Raw genomic sequence first — 18,351 nt, 5'->3', positions numbered from 1 at the left:
GTAATGCTCTCTTGGCTGGCCTTCCAGCATGCACTATCAAGCCTCTACAACTGATCCAAAATGCTGCAGCAAGACTGGTCTTCAACGAACCGAAGAGAGCGCACGTCACTCCTCTCTTCATCAGTCTGCACTGGCTGCCAGTAGCTGCTCGCATCCAATTCAAGGCTCTGATGTTTGCTTACAGAACGACAGCTGGCTCTGCACCGCTATACCTTAACTCACTACTTCAGACTTACGCGCCCTCCAGAAACCTGCGTTCTGCAAGTGAACGGCGCCTTGTGGTGCCATCACATAGGGGCACAAAATCACTCTCACGGACCTTCTCCGGGACTGTTCCTGGCTGGTGGAATGACCTACCACGCTCTATCCGAGCAGCCGAGTCTCTAGCCATTTTCAAAAAAATGCTAAAGACGTATCTTTTTCGTCAGCACTTGACCCAGTAGTAGTAGCACTTACCTTGACTAATATTCTTCTCCTATCTGTGTATTTATTTATTTAAAAAAAAAAAAACAAATAAAAACAAAAACAAAAAAAATTCGCTATGAGCACTTTACTGACATAACTGTGACTTCACTCAGCACTTACATACTGTTGTTCTCATGTTGATTTAATTGATTCTACTTCTCTCATTTGTAAGTCGCTTTGGATAAAAGCGTCTGCTAAATGACTAAATGTAAATGTAAATGTTAATAACCGAAGTTCAAATCATTCCTTATCCGTCCTATACATAATGCAATTTTTTATTTTTTTTTTATTTTTATGTGTGTCACAGATCTTAGTTCTTAAAATCAGCATGTCAAAAGTGCACTTCAACTACATTAAGATTTGAACAAATAAATTAGCAAGTAAGGCTTACTTTGGGAAACACCACTAACAGTCAAGTGAATTTTCAAATGTCACTCAGTGATGTTTTTATTTTCAATGTTTTTTTTTTAAATACAATAAATGCCAAATACATATAGATTGTCTTTGCTCAATTTGAATGCTCTAAATAAATAGAAATACAATTTAGTTATATAAAGTATTTGCCAATAAAACAAATTCACACTCTTACAGTAACCAGTAACCACTCAAATAAAGCAACTGTATAAAAAAAAAATAATAAAAAAATACAAATAAAATTGTGTCATAGGCCATTATTTTGGAGAAGTTGAAATGAACATACATTCATGAGAATCCCAGCTCAGTATTATAGTAATAGTGAAGGCACACAGCGGCTTTAACACAGATTCATGAGATTTGTTAGTGGGGTCAAAAAACATTTCTGATGAAGAAAAGATGCTTAGTATAGTGTTACAGCATTATGATTGCACGTATCATTCTGTGTTTGTGTAGATCCACAGGCTTGCTTGTGTGTGTGTGTGTGTGTGTGTGTGTGTGTGTGTGTGTGTACATCTCCAGATTAAATGCACAGACACATTCGGCTCTATATAAAGAAGAAATGTTGAGAAAGAGGTATAACTGATCGACACTGAGAGATGATTGGTGTGGAGTTAAACCAGAAGGATGGTGTGTCTAGACCAGATCAGCGAAGTCCAGTGGAGGCAACGGTTCCCTCCAGAATGAGAAATGGCTGAACTCAGGACAGTCGAAGGATGTGGTTGGATCTTTACAGATGAAGGGGAAGAAGTGATCAACCAGTTCGCTGAGATGAGAGTAGCTGAAACACACACACACACACACACACACACACACATACACATACACAATGCCAGTCAAACAAAATTATTTTTTTATTTGTGAATATCATCAATGAAAAAAGAAGCAAGTAAGTGTGTGCGTGTGCGCAAGATGTGACTTACGAGGACTTGTTTGCTTTGGTCTTTTCTTGTATTAGTTCCCCTTTCGGGTTGACAGTGAATATGTGAGTCTCGGGCACACTAACCTCCTTATATGCATATGCATCCTAGACACAGATGCAAAATATGGTCAGGCTCTCCCATAATTCCTTGGAAATGCATGTTTGTAATATTGCAGAAACCCTCACGTTAGTTCTGTTGCCGAAGGCAGCGTAGAAGGGCCGTCTGATGGGACTGAACAGATCTCTGATATCAGTGAGACAGGCGATCTTAAACACCTCTGGCTTCTTCTCAATCACCTCCCTGAGAAACACACACAAAGAATTACATTAAAAGTAGTCTCAGCCTCGATATCATCTGTGCAGTAATCTGTAAAGTGGACTTTAAGGTTCTGGCAACATGAGAATACATTAAAGTCACCATGAAATCAAAATTGACAATTCTAATTTTTTTATGTAATGTTGCACTTTTTATCCATGCATGCCATTATTTCTTTAAATTCATGTACCTCGTAATCTTGAATTAAAATAACTTCCCCTCCCTCTTGCAGCGACATCTCTTCTCTGATGACAAGGGCGGGGTAACCTGTCACTCACATGAGATCCACTAATAGCAAACTACAACCATCCAATCAATTGGACAAAATCAAGCCCCACCCTACATTTGTTCTTGTTCCAGAAGCCGTTTCACTCAGATGTGTGTCACAATAGGGAAGAAAAGACAAGCTCATCTTCCATTTCATGGCGACATTAACAGTAACACAGCCCTTTTTTCTATGTGCTCACCTGTGTAATGCAGAAAACAGGCTGCTGGGAGCCAGTAGCACTGGTCCTTTGGGTAGGACAGTTCCTCTATCATTGACCCACTGTAAGTAACCCTTAGTGATGTCTGCCATGCCTATAGCTCGAGCCGAACAGTACAGGAACTTATAACCATTCCTGCAAGAGAAGAACAAAATCATAAATTGATAAATACACCAGCATTCAAAAGCTTGAGGTCGGTAAGATTTTTAAAAAGTTTTTGAAAGAAGTCTCTTCTGCTCACAAAGGCTGCATTTATTTGATTTGATTTGATTTATTTGAATTTTCAACATCATAACTCCAGTGTTCAGTGTCACATGATCCTTCAGAAATTCTAATATGCTGATTTGCTGCTCAAGAAACATTTATGATCATTATCAATGTTGAAAACAGTTGTGCTGCTTCATATTTTGTGGAAACCTAGCATTTATTTGAAATAGAAATCTTTTGTAATCTTATAATTGTATTTACTGTCACTTTTGATTAATTTAAAGTGTTAGTTCACCCAAAAAATGAAAATTCTGTCATTTATTACTCACCCTCATGCCGTTCCACTCCCGTAAGACCATCGTTAATCTTCGGAACACAAATTATGATATTTTAGTTGAAATCCGATGGCTCCATGAGGCCTTCATAGGGAACAATGGACACTTCCTCTCTCAAAATCCATAAAGGTACTAAAAACATATTTAAATCGGTTCATGTGAGTACAGTGGCTCGATATTAATATTATAAAGCGACAAGAATATTTTTGATGCGCCAAAAAAAACAAATTAATAACTTATAAAGTGATGGCCGATTTCAAAACACCGCTTCAGGAAGCATCAGAGCACAAATGAATCAGTGTGTCGAATCAGCTGTTCGGAGCGCCAAAGTCACGTGATTTCAGCAGTTTGATGGTTTGACACACAATCTGAATCATGATTTGATACACTGATTCATTACGCTCCGAAGCTTCCTGAAGCAGTGTTTTGAAATCGGCCATCACTAAATAAGTCGTTATTTTTGTTTTTTTTGGTGCACCAAAAATATTCTCGTCGCTTTATAATATTAATATCGAGCCACTGTACTCACATGAACTGATTTAAATATGTTTTTAGTACCTTTATGGATCTTGAGAGAGGAAATGTCATTGCTCCCTATGAAGGCCTAAAGGAGCCATTGGATTTCAACTAAAATATCTTAATTTGTGTTCCGAAGATTAACGAAGGTCTTACGGGTGTGGAACGGCATGAGGATAAGTAATAAATGACAGAATTTTCATTTTTGGGTGAACTAACCCTTTAATGCATCATTGCTGAATAAAAGTATTAATTGGGCTGTCAATATATCAATTATATAATGCATTTCACACCATGCATTTAAAAACAGCTAAACAGGCCAGACCAGAACAGCAGTGTTTTTAAAACTGTTCATGCTCATGGAACAATGAAAGTGAGATGTGATATTGCAAAGCAAATTGGATGAGGGACTTTTTCAACAAATAGTACTGTCATGACAACTCTCTGAGTCTTTGGTGTGGTAACAGAGATTACAATGTTGATATGTTTGGTCTTGGTGGAATAGATCTGTTACACTGCTGCTAGTGTTATTTTTCCTGCTGCAGAGCAAGTATAGGTCTTGCTACTGCTAATACACACACAACACACAGCTGTGAACAAGTAAGACATGCTGCTGCTGTGCAATAGCATACATGAATTACCTGTAGCAGATCTATACAGGTGGAGCTGGGGAAGGTGGAGGGTTTCTGAAAGTGTGCTGCAAATGCTACAGCAAATGTTGACCAAGTGAGCTCATTGGCTACTGATACAGCAGGAATCAATCAGCTGTGCCATATAGAGAATGATGTGATTGCTGGCAGATTGTGTTAAGGACCTATCAGTCTGCGCCATCTAGAGTAACTTTGTATATATGCATTTAATATAATTAATTAAATGGCATGTCCTTATTTCTAGAAAAATTATTAAAGTATGCTATGACATCTTTAAAATATTTGTATTGCTGCTGCTTTAAACAGTTTCTGTATCTATTAAAACTATTATAAAAATCACACATAATTATAGTGAACTACAAATGTTTTATAAAAATCAGAAACTTGTGAATTGAACCTTGTGTGTTTCTTACTGATGTATTTTGTGATATAGTTTTGCGATGCCATGATGAGTCCAGTCTTTCCCCAGCTGTGGTAAAATGTGACCCAGTGCGTCTGACCTGATACCGTGAGAAAGGTGAACAACTGTTAGTATAATGTACACATAGTAACTCGAAATCCTGCAGAGGCTCAGACAAACAGACTCACTTAGTGATGGTTCCATCGATGTCTGAGATGATGATTTTGTCATCATAGTTCCACAGGTAAATGGCAGCTTCACAGCGGCAGGTTCCCTGATACTGTGTGGTCACACTGAACACAACATTATTGGCCCCTTCACGCAGATTTAGACTCTCCTGCCACACACAATAAAATAATAAAATTCATATACATCTAGTTTATTAAAGAGGCCATATTATACCCTTTTACAAAGTCTTGATTTTGATTTTCGGGCTCTACTAAAACAGGTTTTCATGCTTGAATTAAAAAAAAAAAAAAAAAAAAAACATTATTTTTCCCCATATTTGACATTGTTGCAGCTCCTTTCTTCCCAGTCTGTCAGTAAAGCTCTGTTTAGTTCCTGTCTCTATGAAGCCCCTTCTTTTGAAGAGCACAATGAGCTCTGATTGGTCCGCTGGACCAGTGTGTTGTGATTGGTGTTGACGCTTAGAGCGTGTTTGGGAAATGTCCCGCCCCTTACCATAACTGTGAGTTTCAGCACTCGACTAACTAACTATCTTAACCAGGCCCCGCCCCTTTATTTTGCATATGCCTTGGGCGGGAATTAAAATTTAAGTGAGAAATATTGTGACGTGTTCATTCCCAGAAGGAAACTACAACGGAGACTGTTCAGGGAGTTCAGAAACAGTGCACACTGATATAGAGAATAACTCCCGCTGGAAGGACTTTGCAGAGCTTTTTCATGTTCATACAGCAACATTACACCCTAAAGACAGTTGAACATGGATAAAAGCATAATAGGTCCTCTTTAATAAATAACTGTTCAGTATGAAATGTCCAGGTAGTATTGAGTATTGTAATGCAACAAACCCTCTCATTACTGTAATACAGACTTTTATAAATTAATATTAATGGCATTTATCTACATTTAAAATAGTATTTCGTATTTCTATCTTTTGATTCTGAGGTGCAATGTTTCAATTTATTTCCAAATTGTAGAAAGTCCAGTTGCTCCTGACTAAACTCTACCACTCAAATGATATTATTGATATTGATAATGATGATGACATTGTTAGATGTGATTCTTACGATCTGTTCGGAGGTCAACCGGAGGGACTTGCGATACATCTGACTGATGCACTGCGCTGTGTTCAACGTCTCACTCTTCATGGAGAGAGAACCATCCTCATCGCTCGAGAGTTCAACAGAACTCCTGTGCACATACAAATAACAAAACAAACAAAAAACAGCAATTATTGACTTTACTGTCAAAGATAAAATAAGCATTGCACATTCCCACAAGTCAGCCAATAGTGTTGATAATACTGACTTTCATAATGTTTAACTGAAGAAGTAGTCAGTATGTCAACGTTTAAGAGAACAAGAGCAAGAGAGGAAGCCCATTTATTTACATGGTGCTTTTGTACCAAACTTACTTACAAAATTATACAATGTTATAAAATGGTATACAACTTGCTGTGATGTGGTGCACAGATGCATTAAATTTAAAGGTTTTTTCAGCAAGTTTTGATTATATTTAATTCATTTTTATTTGTCCTGTATTTTTTGGACTGTATACTGACAACTGTTGGCATGGATGCTTTAAGTTTGGTTATTAACTTCTGTCGCTTTTGTTTTGTTCTTTTGCATCCTTTTTTGTCTCATATGACACACATAAAAAAGACATTTTTTGATTTAATCCCAACACATTTTCATGCATTGTTGGTGGTTTGTGATGGTGCATGGCTAGAGGAGGATTTGTCAAACAGCCTTCTCAATCATTCGTGTCAGATTATGTCCATCTGTAATATTCTGCATGCATGCAAACACACATCTTACTTCAGTGAAGAGGGTCCAGCGATAGCGGCAGATGCTTCAAGCTGAATCCCTTCTGAGTCAGGCTTTGTGTTTCCCTAACATTTGAAACATATTCAAAATTAATGTGCAAGGTAGTTTTAGAGATTGTCATGCACAGTCAGCAGATGTTATGATTATCAGTCTCTTAAAGGGGAAATTGCACAATCATCTCAGAGTTGCTCGTTTCAGCTACAAACAATTTCTTTACTGTTAGATTCTGTTAGTTCAATGAATTGGACTCAGTTTTTACCGCAATATTGTTCAAATTTTTCCTCCTCCAGGAGAACCACCAGCGGCCAGACTTCTTCGGCATCTTATCTTTGACTAGTTGGTCAATGGTGCTCTACAACAACAAAAAAGTCATTATCCGTGAATGATTAGTCATCTAAGCACTGATCAAGGACCTCAGAGTCAATCTACCTTTGGTAAAGTCTTCTGGAAAGCCTGAACTGACAGAATCATCGGAGCAGCAACAGCCCAGTTATAATACCTGAAACAAATCAACCGCAAAGCTAAAACAAAATCCATATTATAATATTATCAAACTGCAGATGTGATAAAGACCATTATGAAACATAATAACCTCTGGCTCTAAAATCCGATTGTATAAGCCATGTCTAAATCCCTAAAACAGCAGATATGTGACTTCACCTCAGTTTAATTCAATGTTAATGCACAAAGTTGGTAACAAACCAACAGTTAGGCTTACTATATTAACACTAAAATGTTATCGCTGTAGCACACGATATCTTGTGCCTTCTTATTGCTAAATAAATAAGCATTTTACATGCTATCTATATTGAAACAAGAATTTTCTGTAAAGCAGCTTTGAAACAATATGTATTGTGAAAAGTGCTATACAAATAAACTTGAATTGAATTGAAAATTTAACTAACTTTGAGTTGATGCATATGACCAGATTTGGGTCTTCAATTATTCCAGGGTTGTTGACAAAGTCTTGATACTTGACAAGATGCTCCGTGAACTTCTCTGCAACACACACACACAAAAAGTTCAAAAAGACATCAGCTTAAAGCTTCTTTTTTTGTCTTTGCTGAAAATAAAATGCTGCATGAAACAACAAAATCACAGCCAAACAGAATACATCTGATGTTTAATATACGGTTATTCAAAGCAGGAGTGTGGACCAATAAGATTTCACTGTGGGTGGAGCTACACAGCACAATGCAACAAAAGCAGAAACTAAGCAACCAACAAAAATGTCTCACATGTCTGTCTCGCTCTTTACCTTTACTGATTTGACTGATGTCTCCTCTCCCACACAGAGACATGGTCACGTCCAGCGAGTCTGTCGTAGAGTCAGACAGATACTCCGTACCGCTGTCTGCGTTGGTGCTGCCCAGTGACTGAGGGGACAGCTGACCTGAGGGAGGAGACGGATCGTGCGGATAGGTTGAGCGGGGATCCGAAGACTCTGCCTCACTGAAAAGACAGAGGGAAGAATTTAAAAAGAGACACACCTACTCATTCTTATACTCTTTTCCAAATTTTAAATAATAGTCAAGTTATCAACAACTACCGCAGACGGAACCACCACAAACCACAAAATTCACATTAAAAGATGTTCAGTATGGCTTTTTCAGTGACAGATTCGTAAAGTGGACTGCAATATTGAAAGTTGGTCATATCTTTGATGTAGAGCAATTCTGCAATGTAGTGTGAATTTGGAGTCTCTCTGTTGTTGGATGAAGTATTGTTTGGATAATTACTCAATATTTTAAATAACAGGGATTCAAAAACAATGATGAAAATATATTTTTGACTATACTGATCACAAAATAACTTTGCATAAATATATAAATACTAAAATGTTTGATTTTGTAATAAAAATAATATACCCAATTAATATTATATTTTATTGTATTATTATTACTAGTAATACACTCAACTATTATATATTTTTTGCTATTATTATTATTATTTTATTACTAATTATAATATTAATAATATACACAATGAATATTATATTTTTGTTGTTGTAGTCTATCATTTAGTTATTGTGTCAAAAAGCAGAAATAAAACAAAATAGTTTTATTTTATTTTGGATTAATTATTATTTTGCTAATAATAATAATAATAATAATAATAATAATAATATACTTAAATATTATATTTTTATTGTTGTAGTCTATCATTTAGTTATTGTATCAAAAAGCAGAAATAAAACAATAAAACAAAACAAAACAATAAAATAGTTGTATTTTACTTTGGATTTATTATTATTATTATTGCTAATAAAAATACTACTACCACTACTAATAATAATAATAATATGCTTGATGAATATTATATTTTTATTGTTGTAGTACAGCAAAAATGTTGTTATTGTGTCAAAAGGCAGCAGAAAAAAAAATAAATAAAATAAATCAATAAAACAGTTTTATTTTATTATCTTATCTGTTATGCATATTGGTTACTGAATCTTCTAACCTTTTGGGAAAATAGAGGGCAGCGACTTCAGGATTAAGACTGGAGAGGTCATCTAGATAGATATCAGACGGTCCCAAATGTTGACTCCGCTTGACTAGGAAGAAAACATACAGGTAAAATGTTTCAAATCGTTTTCAAGCATTGAATTAGTACAGATGATGTAATCCACTACCTTTCCTCTTGTCCTGAGAGTCTGTCGCTTTAGAAGAGGACTCAAGAACTGTCTGATCCTCTGATTGGATTATGGCCTCCAGAGCTGGCATCACTTTAGCATCGTCACCGTTTTGATTGGTCTGTAAAACCTCTAAACCCTCCTCTGAGTCTCCCGTCCTGAGTGTCAGTTTTTCCGCAGAGCTTTGGTGTTTCGGTAAAACCGTGATTGTGTCCGCTGAGTTTATCTCTGTTTCTGCTTCTAAAACCTTTGATTCAGTCTCACTGAACGTGACCTGGGAAATGGTTTGGATTTTGGAGACTACTGAGATGTTTTTCTCATCACAGGTCTCTTGGCTTTCCATGTCAGAATCTAAACTACCTGCATTGTTGACAGCATTGGTCCCGTGGATTGTATTAGCAGAGCTAGTTTTATCATACGTCTTAGTTTCATTGTCTGTGCTGCTAACAGTTTTAGCTGTTAAGTCTCCAGTCTCTTTGTTTTCCAGTGTGGTCAAGCAGTCGTCTGTGGACTGAAAGGCTACTACATGCGTTTCGGTGACCTTGACGTTCACTTGTGTGTTAATCGATGAAGAAAGCACTTCAAGAGAGTAATCTGAAGGAATAGGGCTGGTCGTACCAATATGAGGTTCTGGTCTCACCACAGTCACCGTCGCTGTAGAGTCAGTGGCGTCCACATCAAAAGATGCTTGTCGATGGATTGTGCGGAAGTGGGAGTGGTCAGAGGGCGTAATGGGTGATAGCAGCAAATCAGATTCATCCCTCTGTGCCTGACACACCTACATAAACAAATAATTCTTTTGTAACAATGCACATGCAACCATCACAGTTGTTCTTCAGAAAATGTTCTAAAACAGCCTTGTCCAGGAACAAGCTACTCATGCAATAGTTCAATACAGCACTGTACCTTGGGAAAAGCTCCCCAGTTCCACTGCATCTGAGGTCCTAAAGACTCCTGCGGCTTGCATAGCTCTGAATCACTCTTAGGAGAAGAGGGCCGACTGTAGAACACACTACAGACAGAGACAACAATGTAGGCAGAGCTGTGCGTTTAGATACTCTTAATATGAACAGAGAAAATTAACATAATTTGAAGATGTTTAAGGATATACAAGTACCTCTCATTAATAGAACACTCTCCATCAGAGTGAGGATGAACATCTCTGCTTTGGGCCACAGGCGTTTCCTCGCAGGGTTCCTCTGACATCGAGAAGTATATAGATTTACTGTGGAGAGTAAAAACACAAACCATCAATGATCTAATATAAATGTAAAACATTATCAAAGACAAGTAACAGCAGTTTTCAAGTAGAGGCATTGAATAAAGTAATGTAAAATAACACTGGATAGTCTTCACTGTATAAATAAAACATAGATTAATCCTTATTAAAATTTCAAAAGTTATTCAGTCAAGGGCAGTGAGTGATTTTTTCTTTGTCCTGTTTATTGTTTGATTAATAATTAAAAACAGACAGCAGCAGAAATATTAGGCTGCTGTCACTTTAAGACCTAATGCATGGACTGTGTTTACTAGGATAACTTTGCAGAGATGGGCACTTTTTTTTTTTTTTTTTTTTTTTACACATAATTTTGGTGTGAATATTCAAGCACAAGAAGACGTGAAACAGCTGATTTCAGTATTCGCACTCTGTCTGAGACGCAGCTTTCTGGGAGGGCGCTTCAGATGTGTGCGAACTTCCCAGCACGTAAGTAACAAATTGAGTTCCCTTTTGTGTCTTCTTGCGCTTGAATATTCAAATTGACAAGGCTCAAACATTAGAGCTCTGGCCTGTCAAATGCCCCGAGCGTCGTTCATGTCATGTTTACGCCATGTTCTCACAACATTGCATTGTTAGAATTCATAAAAATGTTACTGGGAAACTGGCCATTGACACCGTTTCATAAACTGATTTTTACTAGCATTTGCCGCTTGGGCAATTTAGGGCCCTGGTTTATATGTAGAGTTATAAGTTTTAAACTTTATTTTACAGTATTTGCTATTTCAATGTACTTACCCATGAAAGTACAGAGTAATGTAAGGCAACTACATGGGTTAAGGTTGTAACTTTATTTCCCCTTTAGTGCCCCTTTACTTCTTTCTGACAGTTTCAGAAATTTCTGGAAAAGTAAATGTACAATAACCTTAGTAAACATCTAACCTGGCGGCCAAAAGTGACTCCTCCTTGAGGACATCCTGGTCTAGACTTTCTCCTTTCTCGTCCGAGGAGGAACTAGCATCCTCACGCAGATGGTTGTCTGAACGCGCCCGTTTCCTGCGGCGTTTTTTGCGACGGCTGGAGGAAGACGTGACACCGCAGGAAGACTCAGTCGCCTCAGACACTTCTGGAACATCAGTGGGGATGGGAGAGGTGCAGAGATGAGCAGGAACCCTCGTCTGAGATGGACACAGAGAAAGTATTGTGAAAACCAAAGCAAAACATTAAACGAGAGATTAGTGATCTCGCATCATCTGGACAGACCTCAAAATCCTCGTTCTCCTCCACGAAGAACGCCTCTCCATTATCTCCCAGCTTCATATGCAGGCTCACAGGCTCGCCATTGATCTCAATATCCACCTGTGGAAGGACGAATACAGAGGTTATGTGACCTGAACAAGGATCTGGATGAATATTTAGAAATATGGATTCTGAAAACCAACCAATTAACGAGAGAAATAAGATTTTCTTCTCTCATTTGAAATAAAATGATGTGCTATGTAGACATACTAAAAACCTCAATCATTATACTTGAGCTCATTAACATATAAATGCCCCAAATGTACATTTGAGTACATAGAATGAAGCACGCCGACAGGCAGAGGTCTTTTAGAGGTACAGAAGCAAAAAAGCATGTTTAATTGGTTAGAGAGAGTGGAAATGGCCATGAGAATCTTTGACAAACATCATAAGTGGGCCTAAAAAATGCTACAAGCATTTTTAATAAAAAACAAACAAACAAAAAAGTAAAATGCTAGGAAAATAATATTGCTGAATGAAATTATGCATGGCATTAAATTTGCTGTAAAATAAAAAAAGTTACATTTTAATGAAGTTAAATGAAATGCCATTGCTGTTAACTGAAAATATGACTCATTAAATTAATAAAAAAAAAGGTTAATTTAAATTTAGTTTAATTAGGTTAAATTAAGTTAAATGTGAATGAAAATATAACTGTCATTAAATATGCTTTAAAAAAACATAATAAATGAATAAATAAATAGTTACATTTAAAATTAAATGAAATGCCACTGCTTTTAAATTAAAATATGACTATCATCACTATCTAGCAAAATGTGTTACACCTTTAATATGAGAACTTCTGGGTAGTTATTTTCACTCTGTTTTTGAATTGCTTGTACATCTTGAAATTTATTTCCTGCTAACAAGATTCTCAACCCATGTTCTGGTTTTAAAGGTTAGTTAGTTCTAAGAAAGAGGAACATTTTGTCAGACAACTAACCAATAGATCAACCAGAGAAAGCCGTTCAGAACACAAACACAGTTTCCTCTAAATCTACACTAATAATTAGTGATGATAGATAACTGAAGTTAACAAATTTCTAACTCACCACTTTCTCTTTGGACCGCAGGACTCCGAGTTTCCCAAAGCGTACGTGGAACGGTGAGCACTGGTAGCTGCCATCAGGCTGGCGAACCACAATGACGTCGATGCCACCAGTAAGTGTGGCCGGGTTCAGACCGCGATACAGCTCCTTTACAGTCACAAACACTGTCTCAGCCAGCTGACCCACGTAGTTCATGGTCTGGGACTGAAGAGTAAGAGACAAAGAATATGAATATGTGGCTTTAGGTCATATTTTGTTCCTGACACTTAATGCACGGCTATGACCTTTGCACACAGAGCAAAAGTCTGACAGTGCGCAACATCTTTATCATCATGACATGTTGGCAGACTTGAAGTCATGCCATAACTAAAAAACATTTCTTACATTTGTAAAACAGAATCTGACACAACATAAACTGAATGTTACATATTATTTTCGGTGCATATAAATAGGTAATATGTTCCTCATCTTTTTGGTGTTAGGACTTTCTTTAGACAAACCTGCACTGATGAACAATTCACAATAAGGATGAATTTTGGTGTTGACATTAAGAAACACCTAAACGTGTTGAAATCTCTTCAGCTCACTGCTGTCTGATTTCATGATCAGCCTGAGGAACGACATCTTTAACAGCTGCTTAAACATCTTTCTGATCCATTTTTCTTTTATATAAAGAAATATATATATATATATATATATATATATATATATATATATATATATATATATCAAGCAACAAGCTGAAGAAGCAAAACGCCAGAAGATGAGTTTGAGATGTATGAGAACCAAGATTTTTGGCATTAAAAAAATTTCAAATCTGGCATTATAATATGTCAGTCTTGAGGAAAAACGTCACATAAAAATACTTTGTTCAACAAACACCATATATGACCAGACCAGACCTTTTTTATTAATAATTAGGTCATTAATGAGTAAATAGTGCAGCCTCAGCCGGTTCTGGATGACAATCAAATTAACAAACAAAAACACAAACTCATCTCAGCATTTGGATTGTGATTTTCCAAAGGCAGATGCTTATTTAGAAATCAGGGTGCCTGATGGCCGAAATAAAGACATAAAAATACCACTTCATCACAGCAAATAGACATACATGAAATTCCTGAAATTAAATGAGCACAATAATTACAGAAAATCATAAACATTTAAAAACAGAATTGACAATACAATACGTTTTTGTACAGACACAAGAAGAACTATCTACTAACCAGCTTGGTTTATTGGCGGAAACCAGTGTTGGTTGTGTGGTTCGGTCATGTGACCTCAACATATCAGACCTCACGAGCCAAGCCACTCACATCTTTTATTAGGCCGCTCATATGACACGGTTGCAGAAATGAAATATGAACTTGACTGACCGTACATCATTTTAAATACATTTTTTACCCTATAAAGCCTGACACAAAAATAATAATCAGAAACTACTTATAGATCTTAAAAAAAAATAATAATAATTGCCATGTTTTTGTTGAGTATCATATTTTTGATACATCAGGATTTTATTGCTCATGCAGTCTGATATAGTGAGAATATGGAGCTCGAATTTGAGGGGGGAAAGAACAGCTCAGTTTTATTAAGAGGAACAAACTGAGCAGAAATAAGCAATTTGGTACAAATGCTGATATTTATGAGATGAAATCCTGATATCTTGTAATGTAAAATCTGAACTGGCTGCTTACATTAAATGCATATAAACAATATCAGTCATCAATCTATCCCAATAATGTCTTAAGACGATATTTAAATGCTTAGTTTTATGTTCAGAGCTCTGTAGTTTTAAAATATATAATGCAATGCAATACAATGATGACTGAGATGAACAAATAAGCCTTCCTCAAAAGCCTGATGATCATATTTGATTATCATGATTTTTCTAAAAAATGATGGATATTCAAGTAAAAGTTGCTTCATTCCAGTGTTCATCTTAAAATACTGTATTACTAACAATATAAAAGTTATTCTTACGTTTACTTTATAAAAATCATCAAAGATTTCACAGCAGAAAGACACATGAATCACGAGCTGAAGGTGATGTTTGTACAATTTAAATGGCTTTTACTTGATAAAAAGTATGAACTGCCAATCAGACGGACAGGCATGTAATAGATTGTATGCAACATGGTATTCAGATCATGCTGGTCATTTAGAGGCCTTACAAATATCAAATATTATAGAACAGACTTTACTGTGCAAAAAATGGCTAAATTTAATGAGAAAAGAGTTCAAGGGATTTATAAATTATTAACCTGCTGTGCACTTCTCAAACATAGAGGAAATTCTTCTGCTCGGATGATCCATGATGAGCACATACCCAGATTGATGGATGATGAAGACCTGTAAAGCCTGGAACCCTCCACCCTTCAGCTGCCATTGAGGAGTAAAAACCTCCTTCATCCTAGAGCTGAGTTCACCACTAACTATCTGGATAGATCATCCGCACCACAGTGAATTGTGTGCAGAGCTTATTTTACCTAAATTCAAGCCCTTTATTCCATCTCTCTCTGTGAACGGTGTGTGTGGAATGAACAAAGAAGGCAATACTGGTGGTTCTGAGAGAGACCCAGTACATTCAAACGCTCTCACAACACACATCCACACAACATCTATCACTCGCGTCTGAAATCACACACCTACTGTGACCTGGCTGCACATACAGCATTAAAAACTATTATTCCAACATTAAACCAGCTGAACATGAAAACAGCACACACACACACACACACACACACACACACACACACACACAGTATGAAAGCCATGCCAGCAGTTTGTAACAGGCTCAGCCGTTCTTTTCATCTGCTATTGTGTGGATTTGTGTGTGTTTGAGAGAGAGAGAGAGAGAACAAACCGGCTGTTTAATTCTGTCAGACGACGCTTTAAATTTACAGACTGATGTGAACATTCATCCATTCAACGTCACATTAATCTTGACGATGACTCGACTCAAAACCGATGTACTGCTGTCAACGTTAAACCTTGCACAAGGGTAAGTGCGCAAGACAGCGCACCGTTACTGTCTGTCAGTCTTCTTGGTGACCTTAATGACCTCTAAACAGGCCAGAATACATTAACATAGTTCAAATAACCTATCCTAGTTGCCTGGACTAAACTTTACAAGCACAAGACAAGCTTATCCATGTAGAAAAATATGTCATTAAAACTTTAATAATAAATGTATACATACATAGGCATAATTTATATTTGTGTCTAAAACTCATTTTAAGTAATTAAGCATAACTTTAGGTCAAAATGAGATACATAAGTTCAGTCCAAATGTTTGACTAATATGACTGAATTTACACTACCGTTCAAAAGTTTGGGGGTCGGTAAAATTTTTGAAAGACTGCAGTTATTTAATGAAAAATACAGTAAAAACTGAAATATTTTTTACAATTTAGGTGTTTTCTATGTGAATATATGTTAAAATGTAATTTATTCCTGTGATCAAAGCTGAATTTTCAGCATCATTACTCCAGTCTTCAGTGTCACATGATCCTTCAGAAATCATTTTAATATGCTGATTTCTTATTATTATCAATTAGCAGTTGTGCTGCTTCATATTTTTGTGGAAAACACTGTGAAACATTTTGTTCAGGAGTCTGTGACAAACATAAAGTTGAAAAGAATAGCATTTATTTTGAAATATATTAAAATATGCAACATTATAAATGTCTTTACTGTATTTTTTGATCAATTTAATGCATCCTTGCCAAATAAAAGTATTATTATTATTTTTTTTAAATACATCTGTCACCTCAGTTCTCAATTTGTCTGAGAAATGCCAGTCTTGGCAAGTTTATCACAAGTCAAGACAATCTAAACGTATCGTGTTTGATCAGGACTGAGGACTTAGAAAGACTAACCTCAAAGAAAACCTTTTAAGATCCAAAAATTTACTTCTAAAAGTAATGGACGGGGAAACACTACAAATTTCAGGACTCTCGAGTTAACTGAATTAATTATTTAATTCAGTGGAGGTCTAACAATTAACTACACTACGTCACTCTTGAAACATGAGAAGAAACCATGTTTTTTCAGATAAATAAATACGTTGTTTTGTAAGACTCCGTGTAAACCATCGAGCATCAAAGTCATACAATTTATAAATTGTTCTTAGAATTCACATACGAAGACGTCTTAGGACATTAAGCGATTTCCTGACTTTATGTTTATATATTATAAACACTAAAACTTAATGTAACACTAAAGCTTAATGTAACAATCCAGACACTCTTTCAAATATCTCAGAATGATGCAGTTACACTCTTCATTGAACAAAAACACAGCGTTGCACTTTATAAACACTAAACACTGATTTTATCAGACAAAAACTGATAAACAAATACATTAAATCATAATATCATGTGAAATGATTAAGGTAATACGAATGCTCTTACCTCAAAAACAACAGCGATTCATTAAAAACTTCCTGCACTCTAACGCCCACGTCAGCGCGTCAATCAAATGACATCCAATGACAGGCTAGGACTCGTCTCAGGACACGCCCTCTTACAGAGTCGCTCTGTTGACGTGTGAGTTTGTGTTCAGTTCCTCAAGTGTCAGCAAAGTACCGCTAGAGGGAGCTTATGTAATGCTTATTTATTTTTTATGCTTATTTGTTTTTTTCCTTTTGTAGCGATTATTTTAATATGTATGTGATGTATGTTATTTATAATAATAATAATTTTCTAAATAAATATTCACAAAAAATAAGTTTTCGTTGTTATTTTTTGACATTATGACATTTTTTGACATTGTGGGGACTTTCCATAGGCCGCAATGCATTTTATACTGTACAACCCGTACTTCCTATCCCCCTACCCTACCCCTATCCCTAAACCTAACCATCACAGGAAACTGTGCACACCTTTATTTTCTCACAAAAACATCATTTAGTATTTTTATTAATTAATTTACATTGTGGGAATCGGTGGCTGGTCCCCACGATGTAGGTGAACTCACAATGTAATATAAACAAACTCACACACACACACACACAAATGAAAATTCTGTCATCATTTACTGATATATACTTATATACTACATATATATACTATGGAAGTCAGTGGGGACCGGCAACTGTTTGGTTGTTTCTTCAAAATATCTTCCTTTATGTTCAACACAAGAAAGAACTTCATGCAGGTTTAGAACCATTTGAGGGTGACTAAATAATTAAACAAAATTTTATATAAAATACTACTTTGTCACACTCATGACATTTGTTGAATTGTATTGTTCAGTGATCTGAAATAACATATGGAAACATGCTAGTAATTCCTGCTCTTGTCAATCAAACTGACAATAAAATCATATATGTCCTGAAGCGTTTATGTAATTTGGATATTAATTATGTGTGCATTAAAAAAAAAAAAAAAAAAAACCTATAACTGCTGTGCATGGTTATGCTCAATTATCATA

General features: G+C 36.1%; 1 protein-coding gene across 1 annotated transcript; it reads right to left on the bottom strand.

Moving 5' to 3' along the window:
• Nucleotides 1–702: 702 nt before the first annotated feature.
• zgc:123305 lies at nucleotides 703–17,399 on the bottom strand. Its single transcript, XM_067373637.1, has 20 exons — nucleotides 17,331–17,399; nucleotides 12,919–13,119; nucleotides 11,831–11,926; nucleotides 11,510–11,745; nucleotides 10,469–10,576; nucleotides 10,258–10,363; nucleotides 9,352–10,129; nucleotides 9,180–9,273; nucleotides 7,978–8,171; nucleotides 7,625–7,718; nucleotides 7,149–7,218; nucleotides 6,979–7,071; nucleotides 6,711–6,784; nucleotides 5,961–6,084; nucleotides 4,899–5,047; nucleotides 4,724–4,810; nucleotides 2,585–2,737; nucleotides 1,988–2,102; nucleotides 1,803–1,906; nucleotides 703–1,660 (listed from the first exon to the last, which is right to left on the bottom strand). Exons 2-20 carry the CDS (start codon nucleotides 13,108–13,110, stop codon nucleotides 1,516–1,518), a joined length of 3,012 nt encoding a protein of 1,003 aa, XP_067229738.1. The 5' UTR covers nucleotides 13,111–13,119; nucleotides 17,331–17,399; the 3' UTR covers nucleotides 703–1,515.
• Nucleotides 17,400–18,351: the final 952 nt, after the last annotated feature.

The sequence above is a fragment of the Chanodichthys erythropterus genome, chromosome 21, assembly GCF_024489055.1.
Source record: "Chanodichthys erythropterus isolate Z2021 chromosome 21, ASM2448905v1, whole genome shotgun sequence".
NCBI lineage: Eukaryota > Metazoa > Chordata > Actinopteri > Cypriniformes > Xenocyprididae > Chanodichthys > Chanodichthys erythropterus.
Note: the sequence above shows the minus strand (reverse complement) of the source record. Positions and strands in the feature narration are given on the sequence as shown.

Coding starts and splice junctions, on each gene's coding strand:
- zgc:123305 (XM_067373637.1), bottom strand. CDS start 13,110: ATGAACTACGTGGGTCAGCTGGCTGAGACAGTGTTTGTGACTGTAAAG. Junction 5,048..5,960: donor GGTTGACCTCCGAACAGATC/GTAAGAATCACA, acceptor TGTGTGTGGCAG/GAGAGTCTAAATCTGCGTGA. Junction 1,907..1,987: donor CCTTCGGCAACAGAACTAAC/GTGAGGGTTTCT, acceptor ATCTGTGTCTAG/GATGCATATGCATATAAGGA.